The 22523-nt window shown below is 44.1% G+C and overlaps 1 protein-coding gene across 2 annotated transcripts in view; it reads right to left on the bottom strand.

Moving 5' to 3' along the window:
• The window catches only part of CCDC27 (coiled-coil domain containing 27), a 53076-nt gene that overhangs the window by 20677 nt on the left and 9876 nt on the right, over window positions 1-22523 (bottom strand). For both annotated transcript variants that reach the window (XM_088455773.1, XM_088455774.1), the window contains exons 2-5: window positions 15798-15985; window positions 7160-7289; window positions 6108-6274; window positions 2663-2824 (exon numbers count right to left, since the gene is read on the bottom strand). In XM_088455773.1, coding sequence (XP_088311899.1) covers window positions 2663-2824; window positions 6108-6274; window positions 7160-7289; window positions 15798-15962 — 624 coding nt within the window. In that variant the 5' untranslated portion in view covers window positions 15963-15985. The remainder of the gene's footprint in view (window positions 1-2662; window positions 2825-6107; window positions 6275-7159; window positions 7290-15797; window positions 15986-22523) is intronic.

The raw sequence follows: 22523 nt of genomic DNA, 5'->3' as shown, positions 1-22523 counted from the left end.
ATACATTCCTGGACACATTCCATACCTACAATTCATAAGTCAAACTAGAATTTCAACCTATAAAACAGTGTCAATATAACAAAAACAGGTTCTACAATATAATATGTCCGAGTATTATTGTGATTTACTCTGACGCTAAAGATTACAACTATATAGCAGGATCAACTGCAGAAAAATGTTAATCCTCACCTAAATCTTGGAAAACATGTTAAGCAATGGTTTAACTAAATGACCACAAAGAAACATTAAATAAACAAGGGAATGAGACACAGTTCTACATAAAGCAATTAAGTGACCAGTGAAATGTTCCTGATCTTGTATGATTTGGGGAGCCGACACCTCACCCCTCTAGTCACAGCAGAGCTGGAAGAACGAATAAGATGCACTCTGTGATGTTCACACTCAGGTGTGTAGTGACGCATCCATACAGCTGAAGACTTCAGCTTACCGTATATGATCAGCCTAAAGACTGATCATATTCATTGGATAGGTATTTATAAATATCTGCGCAAAACACTTAGGGGCCCATTTATCAAAGTGAATTTGAGGTAAATTTCCTGAAAACACGTGTTTTCGGGGGTTTACCTCAAATACTTAGTATCCCCCGGATGTATGAAGGAGGGACCGCAGCAGCTATCTCCGATACCTGCTGCGATCCCTCCATTGCCGCCGGCAGCCGCCTCCCCCATAGGTTTCTATGGGGGATGCGATGCTGAAAAATGTATCAATATCGGGAATGCGAAGCATTCCCGATATTGGCCCCAGCAGCTAACGCTATCTAAAGATAGCGTTAGCCGCTGTAGTTTATGTGGACTCGCCGCATGTCAGCCGGCGGAGGGATCTGCCAGATCCCTCCGCCGGCAATGGGCGACGCTCATGTGCAGTCCGCGGGACTGCGCATGCGCAGAAGCCCGAATGCCCTCCGGAGACATCGCAGGGACGGGCTCTTTTCGGAGCCCGTCTCCCTGTATGTCCCGGATAATACATCCGGCAGATAGGATCGCATTTTGCAAAGCGATCATGGGCGGTGCTGCATGCCCTGATCACATTGCAAAATGCGATCATTAATAAATGGGCCCCTTAAGGGCTTTACACTTAAGTGCTCGCAGCTGCGAGGAGGAACGGTTAGGTTTAGGCTGCGGGGGGAGAGTTGGCTTTAAGCTGTCCTGGTTGATAATCTAGTAGAGCACCTGTGAAATTTATAGCTGCTTCTGTTGTCTCTACTCGAAATAGTGTAAAAGTGGTTAATGCAAGAAGCGCTTTTTTTGGATTTGTATGTACTAATTACTATTGATACCTGCTGGTCCACAGAAAAGTGAATAAATAAATAATCAAACTGCAAACCAAACGAACAATAAAAAGGAGGTATGTAAATAATTAAATAAAATAAAAAAGAAGAAAAGAGGATGAGTTACTTTGAATAGAAATGAAGATAAAATAAAAATAGAATCAAACAACAAAAATGAAATGTGGCTAGTGCAAAATTAAATGAAAATGATAAAGTACAAGTGATGTTTAAGCATTAATGTTTACACTCCTTTTGTGGGAATGATAGGTGCCCGCTGCTTTGGTGCAGTGCAAACGGGTAACTGTCCCTATCTTACCCTAAAAGCGGCGTTGTCCTTTGTTGCTGGTGAACATGTGCCGCTTGATGCTGTACTCGCTCCCACTCTGCTGTCAGCGGACTGTACACAGTCTGTTAGCGGGGGTTGCAGCTCAGCATGCAGCGATCTCCGCTGTGCCTCCGGCAATCTTTCTGGCCTCTGGCTCTATTGATGACAGGTGGCTGGTGGCTTGTGTAGTGGTCTGGGCTCCAACATGTTTCGTCCACGTGGCGGACTTTTTACACTTAAGGGCTCGCAGCTGTGAGGAGGAACGGTTAGGTTTAGGCTGCGGGGGGTGAGTTAGCTTTAAGTTGTATGGAGGTTTAGGGGTAAGGTCATCGGTGTCCTAACCCTGTCGGGATGCCGACGTCGGGATTCTGACTGCCAGGATCCTGAGCGCCAGCATCCCATACCCAACCCATTTTCAGATTTATGTATGTTTCTCAATAAGTATGCATCTGAGCTTAAAGATTTCCAGGTAGGAAAACAAGAGACTGTTGTTGAATGTCTGGCAGTGGCGTCCCTCCCCGCGGTGTCACCCGGAGCGGGGAGGGAAGATGTGCGCGTGGCGCCAAAAGGGGGCATGGCCACGTGGGAAGGGGTGTGGCCATGCGGTCTGAACCCCCGTGCCTATTACTTGGGGGAGAGCAGGGGGTGCAGGAGGTCCCTGTGTGGAGTGCCGGCCGGCTCTCTCAGTGACAGGACCCGAGTGCTGCACTTAATGCTACAGTGCAGCACCCAGCTCCTGTCAGTGAGGGGGAGTCTGCACCTCGTGTCACCCCTCGGTGGGTGACACCCGGGTGTGGACCGCACACCCCTTGTGACGCCACTGATGACTGGGTCACATTTTGGGAATTATGAAAGTGAGAAGCAGATCAAAAACTCCAAGCTGGTGAACAAGCTGTGGACCTTCAGTCGGACCTGAATACTAGTTACACTTTGGTTGCCATGTTTCTAGGCTTTAGAATTAGTCATCTGTTTATGTAGATGCACATTCAATCCTTTGCCCACCAACCCACATGTTATGATGACACAACATGCACGTTACAGTGACTAACCTCTACTTCCCTGGTCGGTGAGTGTATGATCTTGTGGAACTCATTCTGAAGCTGTGATATTTCATTTCTCAGGGCATAAATAGTCTGATCTTTCCTCTTCGATTCCACTTCAAACCTTGAGAGTCGATTTATCTCTTCTCCCAGCTTCAGAAGAGAATGCTCCTAAAAGAGATATTGTACATGCTCAAGGATATATTTTATTGATTAACAGGATAAAACTTTTTTTTTTTTTTTAAATATTTCTATTTTTGTGTAGAAGTAGATTGTACACCCATGAAACAGATTTATCTCTTTCGGGACAATCAGTAACCATATAGCTGGCCAAACGCCCTGCAATCTCAACTGGGGAATGGGAACGGTTGGGGGTGTGGCCGCAAAACAACCGCAAGGCCACACCCCCAACAGAGGAACGGTTAGGTTTAGGCTGCGGGGGGAGAGTTAGCTTTAAGCTGTATGGAGGTTTAGGGGTAGGGTCATCAGTGTCCTAACCCTGTCGGGATGCGGACGTCGGGATTCTGACTGCCAGGATCCTGAGCGCCAGCATCCCATACCCAACCCATTTTCAGATTTATGTATGTTTCTCAATAAGTATGCATCTGAGCTTAAAGATTTCCAGGTAGGAAAACAAGAGACTGTTGTTGAATGTCTGGCAGTGGCATCCCTCCCTGCGGTGTCACCCGGAGCGGGGAAGGAAGATGTGCGCGTGGCGACAATTTTTTAAATTTACAGGATTATCATTGAACATGGTGGAAAATGCCTGCTGGAAGATGATGCAGTTGGCCTGGCTGTGTATGCTGTCATTTTCAGACGGCACAACCAGGTCGCAGTAAAAGCGGATGTGATCCGGGAGCCCAATGACCAGGTCCTGCTGATTCGACTATCTGCACATGTGACCAATGATAATACTGCTAATACATGTGGCGACAGGATTGTCCTGCAGGTGAGAGTCCTCCAGTTGTATTACAGATGTGTCCTCACAAGTGTCGCATATCAAATTAATCAGCACAGTCTTATGGGGCATTTTGGTAGCATCACATTGTGACTTAGATGCATTTTCAGCAAAAAAAGACTCCCAACAGTAGCAGAGCTGCACGCCACATGGCGGCTCACTCACGCCAGGTATATTGCGCTGCGTGGCGTATTGAGGCTAGATGAGCAAGGACACATTTGTGCCTCCTTTTTCCATATTTTTGTTTTCTAAATGATCTCTTTATATATATTGCACATGACTCATTAGCTGTCCAAAGACGTGGGGTAAAGTAATGTGGGGTCTATTTACTAAGCAGTGTTAGGAGGCAAAGTGGAAAGTGATAAGGTGCCAGCCAATCAGCTCCCAACTGTCATTTTTCAAACACAGCCTGTGAGATGGCAGTTAGGAGCTTACTGCATACATGCCTACCCTCCCGATTTTCGCAGGAGGCTCACGATTTTTCGGGTAACCTGTCACACCCCCGGAAGGGTAGGCACTTCTCTCACCTTCTGCCCACTTCCTAGTCAAGTTGGCAGATTGGGGAGAATTTCCGCGGCGATCGCTGGTCCCCGTGTAGGGGGCGGGGCTTAATGATGTGATTTTCAATGAATCGCGTCATTTAGTCCCACCTCCTATTTAACTTTAAGCCAATCAACGTAATTTACCTCAAAGGGGGTGTGGCTTACTGATGCAAAACACCATGCCCCGCCCCCGTCACAACCCACCTGCAAGTATGGCTGATTGGCTGGTACCTTATCTCATTTTACTTTGTCTCCTAACACTGCTTAGTTAATAGACCCCTGTATCTAGTACTGTTCTGAATCAGTAGTAGCCATGCTCTGCACGTAGTGAGTGAGGGACCGGAGTAGAAGTAAGATGATAGCGGTGGGTATATAAGATCACTAATATAATTTTTCATTAACCCATTCTTATCATATATTCTATTTGACAAATTATATTTCCTAATTGACAGACTGCTATCTCCCCCCACTAGGACATGTTCTTCTCGCACCCCGTAGCAGTCTCCACCATTTATCATCCTACTTGTCATCTCCTGCCTCACTCACCATCTATGGACACCAGATCCTGTACATAACGACACCTAGTATCATGATCCAGGGCCTGATACAGCAGTGTACATAATTACAATTACGCACAGTCAAGCAAATGCTGGCCATTGCGCATCCGTGCAAGCCACACTGCGCACGCACAACGATCGCACTGCAGACGCACAAAGGAAGCCATCGCAAAGTGAGTGACAGGCTGTCAGGGTTTGGGGGTGGTGACTGGGGAGTGGTCGGAGAAACGCAGGCGTGCCTGAATGCTGTTACATGGGCGTGCATCAATTAGCCACTGCGATTGCCTATGCAGCCTGAGAGATCCCTGCGTGCGACGAGACTTGCAGTTTCTGCGGCTGGTCAGGCTGGTGTAAATGCTGCGTGTCGGGCCTATGTGCATCGATGGTACCAATGTATACGCAGAAAAGCGAGGTTGGACGGACATGAGAAAGCAGCAGTGGTCGTCCCTATGCCGGCTGTGCTTTGGCAAGCATTAGCATATTTTCACAGCTGCGTTCTGTACGGTATCGCAGCTGCGATCGCTATTGCGTATGCTGCTGAATCAGGCCCCCAGTACCTGCAATCCGTGCTCCCCGGCTGTAGACAGTGCTCTTATCTATGCTTAGTAGGCAGAAAACTCAATTTTTGTAGTGCATAACACTGTGGCATTAGTACACCTGAGAAAGGGTACTGCCCCCCCCCCCCCCAATCAATGCCCTTGCAAATTCCTTTCTCTCCCTGGTCCAGATGTACTAAGCTCTGAGAAGTGATAAAGTGGAGAGTGATAAATCACAAACCAATCAGCTCCCAACTGTCATTTTTCAAACACAGTTTCTGTAACATGACAGTTGGGTGCTGAGTGGCTGCTCATTTATCACTCTCCACTTTATCACTTCTCAGAGCTTAGTACATCTCCCCCCCTATCTACCAAGTCTTAATTTATGTGGCAGTAGGGAGGTCTTGTTGCTGTCGGCTTCTGCTCCTTAATGTCAGTGATTGGCTGGGAGGGTGGCGCTTGGCTGTGATGTCACAATCCCAGCCTATCATTTACATGGAGGAGCAGCAACTGGCAGCAACACTACAGGTGAGATTTAATTTAAATTATTAACACACCCGCTATTACCCCCTGTCAGCCAATGAGGAAGAGGTATGTTATTGTCACTCATTGTTTCAGGTGCCTGGGAAATGCTGGTACTGAACACAACTGCCTCAGGTCGTCTAACGTTAGCGGTGAGTTTGCTGACCCTGTACTTCATACTGATTTATGTGCGCCACATGAATTAAACAAAACAACAACAAAAATTACAGAATTGGAAGCAGACCTAAGTTTCAAAATCCTGATGGACGGTGGTGAATTATATAGATTTATAGGAATCTGATGATGGATATGAGACACACAGATAGATAGAATATTTACCTTTTCGTTGAGTACATTTATGTACCATGGAGTCTTTACGTCTACGTATGTGAGATAAGTTTCAATGCTCTGATTACCATTGTAATAGAGGTTTCCCGATGAGCTGTCTGTTGATAGGTTGCTTTTGGTCACATCGGTAGAGCTATGAATGTGAGGGAGTTTCCCTTCTAATAATATACAATGTGTAAATATATCAGACGCTAGGCTTTGTACCAACAGCAAATACCAGCAAAAACAAATTGATTATTTATTATTTTATTTCTTTTTTAATATATGAGAATAATTCCTGTTATACAATCTATCATGGCGATTTACCTGCAAACCTTTATTTCATTATTCCAATTAATCCTATTACTTGTCTCAATGTTTAGTTTGTAAACATTATTTTTTTTTACTCACTATATTCCACGTTTTACCATTTGCCAATACCTCTAAAGCATATTAACATAGGGCCAGATTCATAGACGGGCGCAATGGCGATATAATTACGCAGATCGAGCGATTGTTTGCCATTGCGCATGCGTGTAATCCGCACTGTGCGTGTACAGCGATTGTTTAGCGATTACTCCCACACAGAGGATTCAATTGCAAAGTGAGTGACAGGTAGTCAGCGTTTGGGGGGGGTAATAGGGGTGGCTAGGCAAACGCAGGCGTGTCTGACCGTTGACACGCTTTTTCATGGGCGTGCATAAATTATCTCCTTCGTAGCTTGAGAGCTCTCTGCGTGTCAGGCGAGACGCTGCGTGTGCAGCTGGTCAGACTTGCCACATTTGCTGCATGGCGGCCCGATGTGTGTTGATGTTCCCAAGGTTTACGCTGGTGGGTGACGTTGGACAGATATGAGAAGGCAGCAGTGGGCGTCCCTATGCTCAGGTTTGGGAAGATTAGCATATTTTTGCAATTGCGAAACATGCGGAATTGCAGCTGCAATTGCATTAGCGGTCGTCTCTGAATCAGGCAAAAAACTCACTATCACTACAAATCCTTTTTGTCACAAACTTGCTCCTTCATTATTTTAACTGTACACAGAAGATAAGAGCATCATACATTACCTGTGGGGAATGAAAAGCTGCTAAATTTACAGGATCCCAGGGAAGGTCCATTAGATGTGTGCAAGTCGATGACTTGAGAAGAGCTGCTGCTTTCAAATGAAAAAGCTGGGCTAGAGGAAAATATAGGAGACTGCAGAGAAATAAACACAGTTATCAATCTGCCAATTTAAGAAAATTCAATATAAGTACAATAGTCACCTGGAGGGAGATGTATCGAGTCTTGGAGAGATAGAAAATGGAGTAATGCCTAAAGCAACCAATCAGCTCCTATCTGTCATTTATCTAGCACAGTCTTCGAAATGGCAGTTAGAAGTTGATTGGTGGCTTTGGGCAACTACCCCACTTTATCTCTCTCCAAGGCTTGGTACATCTCCCCCTGAATAGGTTATGTAATGTCACTCATTTGGGGCCTTAATTAAGGGATGGAGGCAAACAAATCGTATTTTTGTGACCTATTTAGATTTGCTGCAAACGCAAATTTGCAACTTCGACTTTCTCCCTATCACATACCAGGGTCAAACGCTGCTGGAATACAACTGGAGAAGTGGCCTCACACTGAGTACTACGAAATGCTAAAAAGCACAGTACACAATGCATGCACATATTTTATTTAATGGCTGTATAGTGCAGATAATAAGTACACAAGTGGCTGTGAGCATCTGAATTGGTAAGTGAACCAGACGATTGTTTTAGGACAACACTTCTGTGGAGCCTTTCCATTTCCCCAACAGAGGGTGCAGCACACTTTATCTGTGTAAAAACAAGTGTTTGTATTTCAAGTTTTCAACCTTTTTGTATTTGCATAACTGGGCGTGCATGAACTGTTTTAGTCCAATCAGATGCAAGCTGCTTTCCGTCATCATCATCAGTGTGCGACTTTCACCAGGATTTTGGCAGGGACTTGCAATCAGAGTGGGCAGGGGAGGCTCAGCCTCCACTGTTATACTCCCTCCCCTATCATACTCCCTGTCATGCTCCTGAGTTTTGAGATAAAAACTGTGTTTTTATACATGTGTGCCTCCCCAGCCACTGACCTCAGCACGTCACCTACAAGTCACGCCCCACCACGCAGATGTGACTGCGTCTGTTGGGCAGCCATTTTAGTTGCAACTTCCCACAACACCACGCCCTTACCATCCTTAGGCTTAGTCTACAGGCCAACTGCCTGTGTCTACACACCCATTCCAGCCCCCTAGTCATACACAGACACAAGTCACATTTATGGCTGAAAAAGAAAACACGCTCGCTGAAAAAATTTGCAAGCGCACAAAAAATTTGCAAGTGGCGAACATAACCTGCAAATTGTGTTTACAGCCATTTTTGATTAAGACCCTCAGTTTATTTATTTCCAGAGTGGCGACTTTAATATGCGTCGGCTGCTGACATGGAGGTCGAGTAGTCAAAAGCTACTTACCGCCTGTTACTGTTCTGCATGCAAAACGCTAGGCTACGGGCAACGCTACGTTACAGTCACAGTCTCTGACACTGTAATGTAGGATAGATGTATGTGGACACATCTGTAGATCATGTTTAAATATTGTTGTTGGTTTTTGTCTGTCTTGGCTGCCAATCAACTCACTGGAAGTTCATTATTTGAAAATCACAACTTTATTGAGCTCCGTTATGTGAGTTCCAGCAAAATGTATGGATTCCACACGTAAAATTTTTTCCCTATTTCACATAATTATATTTTGTTCTTTTTGGCATGGGGGTAAATTCATATAAATAAAAATATCTGCTTTGTATGGGAGTATTAACCTTCTAGATTGGAGAAATAATCACAATACATGATGGGACTTCACATATTCTAAAGCCAATAAGAATATACTGTATAAGCCTAACCCATTTGAGGTGTGGATTTTTCTATACTTCTAAATAAACCTATGATGGGCACTTTTTCTTCTTCCAGCGCGTATAAACACTGGATAATTATATAGTGACTCTTTCCTATTTTCCTCGGGACAACTGAAGAATCTTCCTGATACCTTTTTTTTACCTACAATTCATATTTTTTACTCTTAGGCCCTCATTCAGAGCCGGACGCTCTGAGCAGAGCGCTCGCTCTGAATGAGGGCCATCCTCCATAAAAATGGAGCGTCCTCCTGGACGCTCGTATAGCTGTGGGTCACCACCCACAGCACATACGAGTGTGCAGGATGATGGTCGCGATGGTCTTGACCATCGCGACCATCGCCAGTGCGACCAGAAGCCTGTGGTCGCGGTTTTCGACCACAAGCCCTGGAGTGATTTTGGCTCTATCAGAGCCAAAATCACTCCCACTGACATCACTAGTGATGTCAGTGGGGCGGCTTCTGACGGTAGGCGTTCCTTTGGGAACGCCCCCGTCTGGGAGGCACGCCCCCGGCACGCCCACCAAAGGGGGCGTACTGTCAATCAACATCGACAGCACGCCCCCTTTGATCAGACACAACGAGCGAAGGAAAGTCCTTCGCTCATCGCGTCTGGCGCATGCGCGCGACGGAGCTCCCTCCGTCGTGTGCATGCGCAGTGCACACCATCGACCCACTTGCGACCGGACAGCCACTTGCGAGTGGGTCTGAATGAGGCCCTTAATTCACATTTGGGTGACTCAATATTGTATAAAATGCTACACTATATTACATTATGGTATGTTCGTATTACATTTTTGTATATACGGAAAACATTTTTGTCAGTAGAGAGGACGCAAACATTGAACCTCAGCACCAGAAAGTAATGTACTCCTTTGTTGTTATTTATCACTTGGGGGCCTATTTATCAATCTTTTTTTTACTAAAATAATGTGAAAATGGGTGTTTTCACGCCCTGTTCACATTTTTTGCAATACACTGATAAGGATGAGGAGGAAATTTGCACAATTCTCACAAGCTCTGCCCTGCGTGCAAATTCATTTATATGAGATTTCCTCAATTCGCAATGTGAATTTAGGTGAAAATATCACACTACAACCGCATTTTAAATGTGGATTGTGATAAATATGCTCCTTGGTGTTTAATTATATTGAGTACATTTTAACTCCGTTCCCCTTATATGTACTCCCTTTCTGCATCCACACACTGTTGTATTCTTATTTTCCACTGGTGAAAGCCGTGCTGTAGCTCATTATGTGTCAGCTGTCTCAACTGATCCGTCGTTTTCTTCTTTACCTCAGTAACCGATGCAAAACGGGTTCCCTTGAGTACAGATTTGACTTTAGGGAAAAGACAGAAGTCACATGGTACCAGGTCTTGCGAGTATGGAGGGTGTTCTAGCACTGCAATCTGTTTCTTGCTCTAAACTACTTCACAGAGAGAGCTGTGTGGGCTGGTGCTATGTCCTGATGGAGGATGAAACCATTTTTCCACAATTCTGTCCTCTTTCTTCTGATTCTTTCCCGAAAAGTTACTAGAACATTTTTGTAGTAATGTTGATTCTCTGTTGCACCCTCTGGTACCTAGTTTTCCGAAATAACACCCTTGATATCAAAGAAAAATATTAACATGGCGGGGGCGTGGCCTGACCGTTAATGGAGGAAGCTGCATCTCGTTGGAGCTCCGGGCCTGCACAGAGGAAATCTAGCCTCTATAGCCCCATCCCGGTCAGCGGAGACCTCCAGACCCCTACTCACCTTCCCTTGGCTTGTCACTGGCCCAGCGGGTGAGAGCTGCGGAATCGGGAAGCGCAATAGGCGCTTTCGCGGGTTGCAGCTGGCCTGCTGCCCCTTGAGCCGGGGACTGGAGCGCATAGACTGGCGGCCGTGGACTTCCGGCGGCGTCATCCCTGTGGTGGGCGCCAGACGGGGTCCTTCCTGCCGCACATCGCATGACCCCTCGGCTGCCCTGCTGCTGTGTCAGGGCTGGTGCTCCTGCTTCTGGGGACTCCCGGGAGACAACTCAGGGAGGGGGCCTTAGCGTCCTGAAGTCTCCGGCGGCCATCTTTGATTTAATCTCTCACACACACCACACGCTGCTGCTGCTGCCGCTGGTTATTGCTGCTGGGATATTAGCAGTGCAACCCCGCTTGCTGACAGGAATATTTGCTGCCCGTGACTCCCTGGAGTAAGGGGAGGGTGGTGAGTCCCTGAGGGGAGATTATATTGTATCTCTACATACCACTGCTTTACCTGCTCCACTGTCACGTGACCTGTTGGCCCTTCTCTCTATGTATGGAGCTCCTGTATAACCATCTACACATACCCAGTTTATTTTTCACTAGCCTAACAGGTTTCATCCATCTCAGCTATTTAGCTTGCTCTTGCCCTGACATTTTTTACTTCTGTGCTGGTGGATATTTGCCATTTACTCTACGCTGGCTCCCTCTTGTGGTCTTTTGTGATAATTACATCAAGTACTAATTGCAGCCACAATTAGTGAACCTCCATGTGCTATTATATTTTCCGCCAGCCTCTCACACCCTTTTTTCTGAGGCTAAGATTGTCTTGGATGGTGCATCTCTGGCGTTAAAGATGTTCGCTTAATATTATCACCCAACTTACCTGGATTATTATTGTGGAGCCCTGTGTCTCACTTTTTATACCGTAGTTTTTGGGGTTTTTTTTCATTTTTATTATTTCACTATGTCGCAGAGAGGTAAGAAACCTCCTCCATCCTCTGCAAATTTCTTCGGATCTAAATCCAAGGGTTCTCAGATATTTTAGTCTCTCTCACTGACCCAGCTCAATCCCTAAATTCACTTTTAGAGGAAATAAATTCATATTCCCAACACTCGGGTTATAAAATTAATGTTACCAAGACTGAAGTTCTTGATTTCTATATCCCTGCTACCCTAAAGCAAACCCTAGAGGCCATGCTCCCTTGTACCTGGCATAAAAAAAAGATTAAATATCTTGGTGTTTTCTTAACTCATCATCATCATCATCATCAGCTGTTTCAGGCAAATTTTCCCCGCCTTCTAGATTGTATTAAGTCTGATTTGTATGACTGGTCCAATTATTTTATTTCTTGGATAGGTAGAATACATTCAGTTAAGATGAGCGTTCTACCTCGGCTCTTGTATCTATTTCAGACCCTTCCGATCTACATCCCTCCATATGTGTTCAAATTCCTTCAGTACCAAACCTCATATATCATATGGAACCGGAAACGCCCGCGGATCAGACTAAAGTTGCTTCAGCGGCCTTCCAGGGGTGGAGGTTTGGGTATTCCTGATTTTAAAAAATATTATTATGCTGCGCAGCTCTCTCATTGTGCTCAGTGGTGTAACTTCGCTGCGGGGAGGGTCTGGGTGGCTATCGAGGCCGAGGAGCTGGGACTGGCTACTGTATCCTCCCTCTTGTGGATCCCTAAGATTCATCGCCCCCGGACAGTTTCTTCTCACCCTGTAATTTCCCGTTCTTTAGCAATTTGGGATTTAACCAATAGATGTTTTAAGTTAGCTCCAGCCCCGTCCCCTTTGATACCACTACTTCATAATCCAGCTTTTCCTCCTGGTTTATGCAAGTCATCTTTTACTGCCTGGTCATCGAGCAATATCTATTATGTAAACGATATCACTATAGATACTAATTTCCCACAATTTTCTGACTTCCGGGATAGAGTGGCAGTTCCATCCAAAAAATTTTTTTTGGTTCCTACAAATTAGAAATTTTCACTCCAAAATTAGCTCGATTCTGATTAGCAGATCTTTGACTTTTTTTGAGTCTTTATGTTGGAGACGACCCTCCACTAGGGGTCTTATTTCTACTATTTATTCCTTACTAGGGGAAGAAGTAAGCTCCAATCGGGATCCTCATGAGTTAGCATGGGAACGAGATTTGGGACACTCTATAGATGCTGAGGATTGGACGGAGATATGGGACAATACTGCCACCAGTTCTATTTGCGTCAAAATTAAGGAAAATATTTATAAATTGCTATACCGATGGTATTATGTACCATCGCGGCTACAAGTAATGTTTCCCGATGCTTCAGATAGATGTTGGAGGGGTTGCAGTGGAGAGGGCAATTTTTTGCACATCTGGTGGACTTGTCCCAAACTAGCTAGTATATGGTAGGAGGTTCTCGATCTCCTCTCGCACCTCTTCGAGATTACGATTCCCTCTGATCCTCGGCATTTTCTACTTCCCTTGAATCTGCCTTCTCTGTCCCGGTTTCAGAATAGGTTATTCCGACATATAGTATCTGCTATGACCTGCCAAATTGCAGCGGATTGGAAAAACCCTCATCCCTCTCCAATGCAGGCAATATTATCACGTATCTGGTATATATACAAGATGGAATACATGACAGCTTTATTACGTAATACATCCAAAACCTTTGATACAATATGGTCCCCTTGGCTGACATACCAAAATGTTTCCTCTCCATTTAACAATTAATTTTTCCTTTTTGTATTTTTTCTCTATTATGTTTAGTTTGAAAGAGAGTGATCCTATATGGAGTCCACCCATCCTTTTCTCCTCTTATTATCCTTTGTCTTTCCTAAAGTCTTTCTTTTCCTTTTTTCTCTTTATTTCTTTTTTCTATTTTTAAACGGATTGCCACACCATTGCTGCAAGATATTTCTCTTGCTTCTATAGTCCTTATTTTCTTATAATGAGAAAATCTTGTATTATACTATAATATTATTCTGAAATAGTACAGTTACCATTATAAAAGTATGTTATGTGCTGTATCTTATTTTTGAATATTGGAATGTACTGTTTTCTTTGTGATTTGCTCAATAAAAAGAGTTTATAAAAAAAAATAAACAATATTAACATGGCTTTGAATTTGATTTGCTTTGAAATGTTTTCTTCATTCTTGGTGATGATGGTGTTTTCCAGTGCATGGACTGGCGTTCTGTCTCAGGATTGTACAGGAAGATCCATGTTTCATCACATGTAATAACTTTAGCTAAAAAATGCGAATCCACTTGAATTTGTTCCAAAATGTATGTACACATTCACTTTTGATTTTCTCTCTGCTCAGCAGTGAGAAGCTTTGGAACCATACGGAAAGATTCGGTAGGTGTTTTGTTCAATTTAACTAAAAGTTAACACGTGTCTCTACTTTTGAACTAAGCATTTTACGACGCACAGGAAAAGCACAAATTCTTTGAATGCTGTGTGACAGCAAACTATCTCTGCGAGAGTGGTGAAACTTGCAAAAACTGTTTTAGGATAGTCCAAGGTCAGTGTTCCCCCACTCCTTATTAACACAAACAGAATGGTTTATTTTTTACAAGTACGGCTGTTGCTAGATCCAGGTTGGAGAAAGTACCACTGACGTCACAACCATGTGACTGCTGCAGCAGGGCCGGACCGCTACCAGTGAGAATTATCCACATGGGCATAGAGGGGGAATATAAACATGTGGTGAGCAAAGTGAGCCACTGTGCCCGTAGCGTGGCGAGCAAAGCGAGTCCGCAAGGGGACTTTTGACCCCCATTTTGAACCTTGCCCCTCCCCCTTTTGCCGCGGGTCACATGTTTGTGACATCAGGGGTCCTTTACAGCACCTCGTTCTAGACATAACCTTCCCTCCAGTACTGACTGCTGGGCGCAGCCATGGAAGTCTGAGTCAGGTGACTGTCCATCCTACAACAGGAGACCAGTATGCAGTCATATGATGCCTGCAGCCAATCCCTGACAAGCCAGGGGTATATAAGGACTCTCCGTGCACACGGCACTTGCCAGTGCCATGTTGTCAACAGCCTAGCTGTGTGCTTCCCAGTGAGCTCCTGCAGAGTCTTATTATTCTCCAGAGACTCTAAGTGCAGTTTACCATCTTGCTTCACTGCTGGCTCCTACACCCCGGTTATATCCTGATGATTCTGCAATCCAGTTCCATTCCGGTGATCCTGCAGTCCGATACCTGTTACCATCGGATCCAGACCGATACCTGATACCATCGGTTCCAGTCCGATACCTGATACCATCGGTTCCAGTCCGATACCTGTTAACCTCGGCTCCAGTCCGATAAACAGTACGATACCTTTTACCATCGGTCCCAGTCCTATAACCAGAACCATTCCAGTTCTTGTCTGAAAACCAGCACCACTGGTACCAGTCCGGTACCTGATTCCATCCATTCCGGTGTTCAAGCCAACGCGGCTCCATTTCAGCTATCCAGCATCCGGTCCCAATCCGGTGATCCAGTGTTCGGTCCAGAGCTATTCCCAGAGATTCTTGCACATGCGCAGATCACATCTCAAATCAGCCAGCTTCACTCTCTCTAACCCCAGTCCAGTTCAAAGCCCAAGTCCAGATCCACGAACAAATCAAAGCACAAGCGTGACAGTTTATAGTTTGTATTTTGATATTACAATTACAACCTGGTTTTACCCATAAAACACATTTTCAAAAGAATACACAAACAAGAACAAAAGATTTGGGAATCAATTCACCATGAAACAAAATACTGTCTCACAGGGGGAGATGTACTAAGTCTTGAAGGTATATTTACTAAGCGCGGCTTAGTGGAGATGTTGCCCATAGCAGCCAATCAGATTTAACATTTATCTAGCACCTTCTAGAAGATAATAGCTGTATTTGAAAAATTACAGGAGCTGAAAACTCTCTCTCTTCACTTTATCTCTTTCCAGGGCTTAGTACATCTCCCCCACATTCATTCATAAATTGGTTAAATAAAATGCATGAGTTTTACTTATCTGTAGCCATATGCTAGTTTGTAAAGAATAAAAACACACGATTGCCTTACTTGGGTTTCATAGGAATGGCGGCCATGTTCTTGAGGCGACTTGTTGTATTTTTCTCGCCGTGTGTCTGACTTAGGGATCTTCCATACAGCCGTTTGGGGTCTGCGAGTTCCCGACCACTGCGGCTCATGAAAACCTTGCATCTTCCAAGCTGTATTTTCTTTCATCTCCACTGGTTTATTGCTGCAACCTGTTGTTCAAAGAAAAGAAAAAAATCATCATCTGCGAAGGTCTCCCTCATGGTGAACTATAGAATCATGAATATTTTTCCTGCAACTCCAGAATGTCCTAGTCTTGCTATTCCCAACTTCGTAGGTGCAGAGTTTTGGCAGGTAAAGTACTAAAAGCTTTCTGTGCTCAGGTGTTTCCTAGGTTACATATATATGAACATGCAACCTGGAATTAGGAAAGGCTCGCTAGTTAATAACCTGGCAATACAGAGACTATAAACACAGGCATACCTTTCTAGAAGTGAAAGAAAAGTAATTTATAAACTGGCTGAGCTAGGTAACTAAGTATGTGACAATACAACACAGAATATAATCCACCTCCTCAGAGCATACAGCTATTTTGCCATCCTCACATAAAACACATTGCAAGGTTTAAAACAAAAAATACAGGTTGGTCTAGCTCCGGGGTGGGTAATTATTTCAGCTGGAGGGTAGGGGGACACTTAGCAATTTTTAGTATGTTGCCGAGATCCGAACACAAAAGATTCTGTATTTACAATACCTATAGATAAAACCATACTTGCATACTCTCCCGGAACTTCCAGGAGACCCACAAATTAGGGTGGAGCGTTTCACAGATCGTGGGAAAAGTGGACAATTCTCATGTAACTCGGTGGCCCTAGTGTCTCCTGGTAAAAGTGAGAAGAGCAATGGGGCATAATGACGCAAGTCGCTATGAATCGCACCATTGCAGACCCTCCACCAGCACCCAGGATGGGGGAGGGGTTGTGTTTACATGATTGACGGGCCCCATCCCCATCCTACGCACCTGGCCCTTCCTTTCCAGGGAACTCCCAGTGAGGAACAAGTATTGGCAAGTATGCATGTTGGCAAGCATAAATAAAATTGTATCACTTTATTGTAAGACCCTATTTGTACATTTTCCACACCTATTCCCATCACCGCTGTGCAAAAAATCAAGTAAACATGCATAAACTTAGTTTTGTTAAAAGATTACTGAGTACTATCACAGCAATGAGATGTACGAAAGAGAGCAGGCACAGGGGTATAGATATCACCTCCCAATCCCAGCCATCATCCGTATCTCCCCCAACTCCGCTGCTCGTGTTGCTACCAGACTGCTCAGATCTCCGCAATCTCCCTACAATCCATATTCTTGGTCCCACCAGGAATCAGCACATACGTGGTAGGTCTGTGTCGAAGTTCCTGGGATGGGTTGGAGCAGCTGGCACCAAATCATAAAGAGAAGACTGTGAGCTGGGGTAAGTCCCTGCCGGTGGCCAGGCAGGTCTCCCTCACCTCTCAGTAACGGTGCTGGCTCGATTATATAAAATTTTGTATAGGAATTGGCTGTAGTAGGCGGGTCAGATCAAATCGGCTAGCGAACTGCATAAGGTCGGTGGGAAATATTTTGACCAACCTTGGTCTAGCTGAACACCCCCAGTGACTAACTGTATCCTCATTTTACGGGATAAATGGTATACTCCTGTACACAATCTATATGAGTTTAAAAACTTGACAATGATAGTTTAACTTTAAACATACTTGTTGACCTTTAAGAACATGTGTCTGAGAGATCCCTCGGAGAAGGTCCAAGTAGCTAGTGCAGGGTGCCTGGTGACACGATTTGCAGTATGATGCTTCTGTACCAGGCAGCCTGATGCCACAAATCACAGATCTTTGCAGAAGGGCCACAATGTGTTGCCACAGCCCCCTCACCTGCCACCTGGACCTCCTCTTCAGGACCTCATGAGTGGCAGTAGTGAAAAGTAGACATGCTGTGTATGATTTTCTGCCATCGTTTCCTGCGATAATTGTTTGGATCACGGTTATGTGCAAAGAGCGGTGATCAAGCCATGAGATGTGCTAACAATGCAATGTTCAACTTCTAACTACACATACCAGAGGGTAGGGCTGGGTTTGGGGAGTACACCAGTGTTACAATACCATGGCACCCAAAGGCTAAGACCCTGGCCAACTGGCAGACAGTGTATCCAGGGTTAACTGGTGATGATCCTCCGTAGCACTGATGATCCTCTGTACAATCACTCTGCAGTAGCTGTTTCCACTTCAGGTCTGATCTGGGCTAGAAATATTAATTTCCCATTACAACCAGCGGGCACCAGTCCTGCTTCACTATCTCCTGCTTTCACTTGGCAGACAGATCCACAAGACTTGCTGATAGTCAGGAAAAAGTAAGATTATTACCAGTCTCTATAGTCTATCGCTGTAGTCTTGAGTTAGTTCAGTGGAAGCCATAACCTGTTGCCAGTTCTAACATCTAGCTTCATGCACACTGAGTCCCACATGACCATTTATCCAGTATTCAGTCCTCATTCTTTAGGGCGGTGTCTTTGTCTTCTACCTACTCGACTAGAGGTTCTTACCTCCTGGGGCTGGATTTCAAACAAAGGAACCTAATCACTGGAGATGTAATTGGCTAGAGTACTCTTCCAAGCCCTTTGTTGCTGGTCTGAAGGAAATCATTCATTGGCTGTCCAGCACTTCATAAAGACTCTGGCCAGTCTCCTGGATGCATTGCATGGCTACCAGCGGGGGCATAAGTGTGCACTTAATTCACCAATGGAGAAGGCAATGCTCAACTCAATCTTCACAGGGTTGGTGTGCCTCAGGATCGTTATGGCTATTTTTCATACTTACAGGGGTATTCAATTTGGAGCGAAAAGTTCGGAATCGGCAATAAATTATCGCCGATGACGTCATTTTCGCCAATTTCAATTATCCCCGTATTCAATTTCAAAGACTTTTCGCAGGTGCGAAAAGTCTTTGAAAAAAAACGGGGATAACTTTCGCCATGTTTACATGGCGAAAAAAAAGTGCAGAATTGGGGTCTAGGGGTGCAGGCTTAAAAAAAATAGCCTGCACCCCTATGAATGTCATTTAAAAAATAACCGTGTCAAAAAAAGTTTTTTAAAAAAAATAGGGACACCCTAAAAAATTAATTTAAAAATTTGGGGTGAAAAAAAAAAAAGGAAAAAAAGTGTTTAAAAATAGGGAAATAGGTTCAGGGCTATTCTGCAAATATGCAGCAGGTGTATTCTAGAATAGATTATTAGCAGCAGGTGCATTTTTACAGAATTTAAAAAAAAACACTTTAGGGACTTAAAAATATTTTCATGTACCCCAAATTTGATGGAACCACTTAAAAAAACTTAAAAGATAACCTAAGTGCTCTTCTGCATCACTTCTTCAATGTCGGGAAAAAAACACCTGCCGCAGCTAATTAAAACCACGACTTACTTTTGCAGGCTAAAACGGGGGTACCCATAGTGATCCCCCATAATTGGACAGCTTTAGGGGGGTCCTACAATTTATTCCAGATAAATCCCATTTTTTTTCGCCGATCCTGTTTCGCCAGCTCCCGTTTTCGTAACTTTTTAATTGAATACGGGGATAAAGTCCAGCATGGACTTTTCGCTCCAAATTGAATACGGCTGTTAGTATTGGTACAAGCACCAAACCATAGTAAGAACACACAATATACTGTACAATATCAGGGGTGTAACTAGGTATTTGAAGGCCTCATAGAAAAAGATTATAAGGGCCCCTATGTACCACCCAATGATGAATAATGTATATAGCGCATGTAACTTTGACAAGGAAGATGGGCCCCTCTCAGTTCTGGGCCCTATAGCAGCTGCACCACTTGCACGTATGGTAGTTACGCCCATGTACAATATGCAGATTTGCATAAATACACCTATGTTGTATATAACTATAGGATTTAAAATATATATATTTTATTTTTTAATGCAGATAAGACTTACAGATGTGCCCTCATACACCTAGCCTCAATATTACACGCAGTGCAAGACGCGTGGTGCAAACGAACCGCGTCAAGCGGCGTAGCATTAGTTTTTTTTCAATTTGCGTATTATTATTTGCATCGCAGATGCACCAAAACCCCACCATATCTGTACCAGAGACGCCAGACTGCGACTTTATATATAAAGACGATGATGAAGCACAATGAAACTTGGCGTTAAAAAAGGCTGCGGCCGCTACATTGTAGCGAGTCGTGTACAGATTCAGACTCCGTCGCACACAGATATACAAGTGTTGCATATTTAATTAATTATGGCATTCTTCTCGTTAAGCGGTTTTGTTGCATCAAATTGTGAATGACTCATGTTCCAGAGCAAAAGACGCAACAAAGCTGCTCGGTAATAGCCAAATCGTACAGGACCTGGTGCGCGGAGAAGGAGCTGTTTGGCGCTACTTCGGCAATAGTGTATGAGGACACATCATTAAACATGACACATTGTAAGCAAATAGGAGTTACCAAAAGAGCGCCAAAATTAATTTCAGGAGCCGTCTTCCCAACAGGTAACAGAAATAGGGGCGGGATAGACACCATACTAATAGATCACGTTGAATTGTGGCAGCTTGTGTAATTAGACATCGCTCCAAAATGCTTTAAGGACAGAACAATTCCACCAGATTCGGAAAAATATACTTTCGCCAACATAGATCTGAAGCTGCTGTAAAAGGTGGGGGCTTTGGCTGGATGTAAAATTCATATGAATTTTATTTTGTATAAAGTAGTGAGATGGAGCCCTGACCATCACATACAAAGGGGTATATTTACTTAGGGCCGTCAATTAGTTTTGCATCTGCGAGAAAGTTTTGCCTGCCTGACAATTCGCCGCCTCGTGTTTTGGACGTGAAAACTTTTAGTACTTTCTCCCGATTTACTCCGTATTCAATTGCCAAACAGGCGAAAAAAGGACCAGGCGAATGTGAAACAGGCGAAAAGTGCAGGATGAATTGGGGGAATCACTCTGTACCCCTGAAAAAGATGGCCTGACATCGGATATCATTATGGTAGTTTAGTATTAGCCCTAATTGAACTAGTTAGGTTGGTAATTGCTTGCTATTAGCGTCTTGGTGAAAGTGGTGAAGAATGGCATAAAACAGTGTTTTTTGGAGAAAATAAGTAGTTCCATCAAATTTGGGGTACATGAAAATGGGTAGTAGCATATTTTAATGTCTCTAAAGTGAAGTTTTAGAAAAATTAAATTCCTCTATCATACAAGCACCTGCAATCCCCAAAACACTTGACCCCTTCTTAGAGCACCCCCAGAAGCTTATTTCACTAGTTTTTGAAGTTGTCCCCCCACTTTTTTTATTCCACCCCAAATTTCTAATATGTATTTTGGGGTGTTCTTGGAATTTTTTTTTTTTGTGGGATGAATTGTACTTTGGGGGGGTGTACCAAGGGTTCTGAGTGGTTTCCCAACATCTGCACCCCAAAATATAGATTTTGCACTTCTTTTCTCCTGCTATTCTGTGGAGAAAAAGTATCGCCTGTTTCAGTGTATTGATTTTCTGCATAAGCGAAAACGGACTGGAATTGATTACGGAGATAAATTTTCAGACAAAATTTTCGGCAAAAACCATGCGAAAACGGATTTTCGCTCCAAATTGAATACGGCCCTTAGATGGAGGTAAAGTGAACAGGGATAAAGTACCAGCCAATCAGCTCCTAACTGCCATGACACAGGCTGTGTTTGAAAAATGACAGGAGCTGGTCACCTGGTACTTTATCTCCATCCAAGGATTAGTAAATAGACCTCCAAGACATCAAAGGACGTGAGAGCTCTCACCATGGATGATTTTATCTAGGATTGGAAAAAAAACCTCTGTCCGAATGTAGCAAAGATGAAGAGACTGGGGAAGGTGGGAATTGTCCTGAAAATTGCGGAAAGTGACCGGGGCAAATTTCCATATAATATGCAAAGCTGGTAATGACAACATTGAGCCATGGAAAAATGTTTCATAAGACCCAGGGGAATGTGAGTCTGGTTCCAGATGGGGGTGATGGGGGTGAGTGTAGAGGGGTGTTGGAGCCAGGTTAAGGTATTTATTATGTCTGTCTCATAAGTAAAATAAAGGGGAAGCCAAGTCAAGAATCCAACCCGCTGACCAAGGACTGAGACTTCTTCAGTGGCAACTCATTTCTTTCTTTCTGGGTTTACATGCCAGAAGATAACATGGCAGAGTTGTGTGGTATTAAAGTACTTCTCACATATAGGCAGGCTCAGACCGCCACCATGTGGCAACTTGGAAAGACGCAACATATTAGGTTGGGATTCTTACCGTTTCATATGAACGTCTCAAAGAGGGATTGCAAAGTCCTTCGATAGGTTGAAGGTACAGGGAATAAGAGGGTTTAATGCAGATACAGAAGAATTCTCATCTTCATATCACACCACTTCAGTATATGTACAAAGGGCTACAGAACTGCTGACTTCAATCTCTTTAATGTCCAAATCCAGTTGACTCCTATTAGATAGGGGATTTTATGCACAAGGCACATACAGTGGGGAAAAGGGGCCGTCTTGTCTAGCACCAATACTTAGACTAAACACGGACAAGATAATGGCGTGGGACAACAGGAAGGCTAAAGGATTACAATACAGGGCTTGAACTGCTCTGTACTGTATGTACTCAGGATCTGAAACATGAAGGCCCAGGAGAGCCTATCAAAGGTCTTTTCAGTGTACAGCACCAGGA

This window comes from Taudactylus pleione, unplaced genomic scaffold, assembly GCF_031769625.1.
Source record: "Taudactylus pleione unplaced genomic scaffold, aTauple2 ptg000671l, whole genome shotgun sequence".
Taxonomy (NCBI): Eukaryota; Metazoa; Chordata; class Amphibia; order Anura; family Myobatrachidae; genus Taudactylus; species Taudactylus pleione.
The sequence above is the reverse complement of the archived record's forward strand: the minus strand, read 5'-3'. Positions and strand labels throughout refer to the sequence as shown.